The 5,000-nt window shown below is 45.2% G+C and overlaps 1 protein-coding gene and 1 pseudogene across 2 annotated transcripts in view; both read left to right on the top strand.

Annotated features, from left to right (window-relative positions):
- LOC308380762 (E3 ubiquitin-protein ligase TRIM35-like) overlaps positions 1-5,000 on the top strand; it is a 392,149-nt pseudogene that overhangs the window by 355,418 nt on the left and 31,731 nt on the right. The window lies entirely within an intron of this gene.
- skap2 (src kinase associated phosphoprotein 2) overlaps positions 4,686-5,000 on the top strand; it is a gene marked incomplete at its 3' end in the record, with an annotated part of 17,979 nt that continues 17,664 nt past the window's right edge. Inside the window, exon 1 of the mRNA XM_080857885.1 lies at positions 4,686-4,787. Coding sequence (XP_080714011.1) covers positions 4,748-4,787 — 40 coding nt within the window. The 5' untranslated portion in view covers positions 4,686-4,747. The remainder of the gene's footprint in view (positions 4,788-5,000) is intronic.

The raw sequence follows: 5,000 nt of genomic DNA, 5'->3' as shown, positions 1-5,000 counted from the left end.
CACACACACACACACACACACACACACACACACACACACACACACACACACACACACACATGACTCTGGATCAGTGGGGAGTGGGGCAGGTAGTAGTTATCCGTAGGTATCTGTCCTTTCCTGCAACATAACGATGTCGGCAGGGCATTGGAAGGGCATAACTCCTCTCATCGCCCCTCATTCCTTCACCATGGCACACACACAGACACACACACACACACACACACACACACACACACACACACACACACACACACACACACTGAAGAAGCTTTCATCAGGCCTGCTTCAGCAGGAACTCTGACTCATTTCCCAGGAGTGATGGCAGTCTAAGTAATTGCACTCTGAACCTGCACCAACTAATGTCACTTATAGCACACACACACACACACTCACAGTCTTCACATCAGCTGGTGGTGGCAGTGCTCACACTTAGAACACTCTCTCCATCACACTTAGAACACTCTACTATCACACTTAGAACACTCTCTCCATCACACTTAGAACACTCTACAATCACACTTAGAACACTCTCCCCATCACACTTAGAACACTCTACTATCACACTTAGAACACTCTCCCCATCACACTTAGAACACTCTACTATCACACTTAGAACACTCTCTCCATCACACTTAGAACACTCTACAATCACACTTAGAACACTCTCTCCATCACACTTAGAACACTCTATCATCACACCTAGAACACTCTACTATCACACTTAGAACACTCTATCATCACACTTAGAACACTCTTAGAATACTCTACTATCACACTTAGAACACTCTCTCCATCACACTTAGAACACTCTACTATCACACTTAGAACACTCTACTATCACACTTAGAACACACTTAGAATACTCTACAATCACTGTTACGCCCCAACTTTAGTGGCTCTATGGGGCGAACAAACAATCCACCACTGACCCAAGTAACAACTAAAACACCTTTTAAAAGTACCAAATCCATGGGATTTATTTACAACAATTACACAACACTACATGACAAAAATCCCAGGTTGAGAGGCAGCAAGACCAGCAGTCCCCATGCAAAAAGCCTCTCCTCTGTAGCAGGAAACTGGAGTCTTTAAGTGCTGCTTGACCACCTGGCCAGGTGCATCTCATCTGGTCAGGTGCATCTCATCTGGCAATCAGGGGAACACAACATGGGCGGAGCTACAGAAAACGGAGGGAAAGTGACAAACAAAGAACACAACACATGTGGTCGTAACACCCCCACACTTAAAACAATGAATATACAGTGAGTCACATACAATAACACTTACAAGTTCATTGTGACTAATGTTTAATCATTGTACTCTAAAGCTAAAGACAGGGACTGCTTCTTACAAAAAGGTTTTAACTTAAGGTCAGAGGGGAATCAAAAAGCTTGCCATCATGACAAACGAAGTCTAACAAGGTCTAAGTTCTTTCAAAAAGGTCAACAAAACTACTGCTACTTAATGGAAGGATAGCAGCTGAACAAACAGGTAGCCATAAAAAGTGGGTAACACTCCCAAAAGACACAAAATGGCCACCACCATGAGGTGAACAGACAAAATCCAAACAAAGTTACTGCATCTTCCTACAACCGCACAGCACCACAGGTGCCCAACACAAAGTGGAGTGCAACAGCCACCAATCCACAAGGGTCACACAGTAGTCATCACTACAAACCAAAATGTTGCCAGCTTACACCTAAGCTGCAACCAAAACAGTAGTCATCACTACAAACACAATGTTGCCAGCTTACACCTAAGCTGCAACCAAACAGTGGCCCAAGTTAAGTGAACTGCCACCACCACTACACAAAATGGGCACCACATGGTCTTCTACCACATACACAAGTTAGTGATGGATGCAACAAAAAAACACAGCAACACACAAAATGACCTTATGTAGTGGGTGTGGCCTTCCAAGCCAAGATCCACTGATCTCTGGAGCGACCACCTCCCACAAACAAAAAGGGCACAGCACAACTGATTAGCTGCAATTCAAACATGTAAAAGAATCAACACACAAGTGGCCCAACCAAACGTGGACTGCAACAACCACAACTCACAAATGGGTCACACAGTAGTACTCACTACACACAAAATGTTGCCAGCTTACACCTAAGCTGCAACCGAAACAGTAGTACTCACTACACACAAAATGTTGCCAGCTTACACCTAAGCTGCAACCGAAACAGTAGTACTCACTACACACAAAATGTTGCCAGCTTACACCTAAGCTGCAACCGAAACAGTAGTACTCACTACACACAAAATGTTGCCAGCTTACACCTAAGCTGCAACCGAAACAGTAGTACTCACTACACACAAAATGTTGCCAGCTTACACCTAAGCTGCAACCGAAACAGTGACCCAACCAATATGGAGTGCAGTATCCACCTCTCAAAGGTCACGCACCACAAGTCATTACTCCCCATACAATTCCAAATTTACAGCCGCGCAAAACAAAACTACCACATAAAAATAGAAAACCACTCAGACAGACCCGTTGCTGTGAAAGTGCAAATGACTGGAATTCCTTCAGAGAAAACACCCCAACCTGTCTACAAAGATGGCTAATGTTCCTAGCTAGTCTTCAGTGGCGCCCCGGGAGGCTCCTTTAAACGTTGAGCTCTGTAAGCAGGCAGCAGACCCAATACAAAGCCTACTGCCACACTCAGAAACGTACCCACGTCCAGGTATACCACCAAAACAAAAAAGGCAAAATAACAAAGTGGCAAGACTCTATCGTCCTGCCCGACGGCTATCTAATTAGGATGCTCTCCAAACCTCCAGGTCACTCAGGCAACTACCAGTCACAAGCACTAAGCAAACAACAGATGATCTAACAAAAGGATGACCACTACTCAACACAAAGGCCATTAGCTACACACAAAAAACCTTACAAATCTACCTCATGGATGTTCAATCCCGGACGAGCCCCCATCTTTGTTACGCCCCAACTTTAGTGGCTCTATGGGGCGAACAAACAATCCACCACTGACCCAAGTAACAACTAAAACACCTTTTAAAAGTACCAAATCCATGGGATTTATTTACAACAATTACACAACACTACATGACAAAAATCCCAGGTTGAGAGGCAGCAAGACCAGCAGTCCCCATGCAAAAAGCCTCTCCTCTGTAGCAGGAAACTGGAGTCTTTAAGTGCTGCTTGACCACCTGGCCAGGTGCATCTCATCTGGTCAGGTGCATCTCATCTGGCAATCAGGGGAACACAACATGGGCGGAGCTACAGAAAACGGAGGGAAAGTGACAAACAAAGAACACAACACATGTGGTCGTAACAATCACACTTAGAACACTCTCTCCATCACACTTAGAACACTCTACTATCACACTTAGAACACTCTACTATCACACTTAGAACACACTCCCCATCACACTTAGCACACTCTACTATCACCTTTAGAACACACTCCCCATCACACTAAGAACACTCTACTATCACACCTAGAACACTCTCCCCATCACACTTAGAACACTCTACTATCACACTTAGAACACTCTACTATCACACTTAGAACACACTTAGAATACTCTACAATCACACTTAGAACACTCTCTCCATCACACTTAGAACACTCTACTATCACACTTAGAACACTCTACTATCACACTTAGAACACTCTACTATCACACTTAGAACACACTCCCCATCACACTTAGAACACTCTACTATCACCTTTAGAACACACTCACCATCACACTTAGAACACTCTACTATCACACTTAGAACACACTCCCCATCACACTAAGAACACTCTACTATCACACCTAGAACACTCTCTCCATCACACTAAGAACACTCTCTCCATCACACTTAGAACACTCTCACCATCACACTTAGAACACTCTACTATCACACTTAGAACACACTCCCCATCACACTTAGAACACTCTCCCCATCACACTTAGAACACTCTACAATCACACTTAGAACACTCTACTATCACACTTAGAACACTCTACTATCACACTTAGAACACACTTAGAACACTCTACTATCACACTTAGAACACTCTACTATCACACTTAGAACACTCTACTATCACACTTAGAACACTCTACTATCACACTTAGAACACTCTACTATCACACTTAGAACACTCTACTATCACACTTAGAACACTCTTTCTAGAAATATATCCACACAAATGTGGATGAGGAAGCAGTTTGAAAGCAAGGAGGATCTAGCAGACTTCCTCCATAGAAATTCCAATCCCATCCAGCGAAAACAACGGGGGGAGGGAAAGGCCAAATTAACCGATCACTTTCACCGGACCGGAACGGACCAGACCGCAGTACTATGATGAGGAAGCAGGTGGATGCGGACTATCTCCTCATCGGTAGAGACTTCTCCGGTCTATCCTGAAACACATGTCGTCCTCAGAGGGACACAGACATCCCCTGCCATCTCTGTCAGCTCAAAGGAGACTTTTCCTCCCGCCGCCCCGACCAATGACAGGTGAGCACGGTGGTGCCTGAAGTTCTGAACGGTGAACGCGCGAGCCAGGCAGCAACGGGGAGGAGGCGTGCTTCATGGTTGAGCTGCACGCGTGAGTTTGATTTGAATAATGGTCACCGCAGCAGGGCAGCGAACTGGAACTATAACTTCCGTATCTCTCTAGCTCTCTCTCTCTCTCTCTCTCTCGGAGCGCGACGAAGGAACCACTTCGAATTTCCGCGTTGAGAAAGCGACCCCGAGGGCTGAATATTATCCGCCGTCATGCGCGCGATTCCTGAGGAATTAACGAGTCTCCTCGCAGGTAGCGTCTCCGTCCTCCGGTCTGTTTTAAACTTGTTTTCTGCAATGATGAGCAGACTGCTGATGGCTGGCAGGTGCCTGCTTGTTCTCGGTGTGTGTTCGAACTGAGCACCGACTAAAAGAGGAAGTTGGGGCTGTTACAGAGACAGAAAACTCTTTGCTTTGTTTCGAGCTTGTTTTGATATAGTTCTGACCCGTCGGAAGCACGAGACAG

The sequence above is a fragment of the Sprattus sprattus genome (assembly GCF_963457725.1).
Source record: "Sprattus sprattus genome assembly, chromosome: 19".
In the NCBI taxonomy this organism is placed as follows: domain Eukaryota; kingdom Metazoa; phylum Chordata; class Actinopteri; order Clupeiformes; family Clupeidae; genus Sprattus; species Sprattus sprattus.
This window is presented reverse-complemented; position numbering and strand designations above follow the sequence as displayed.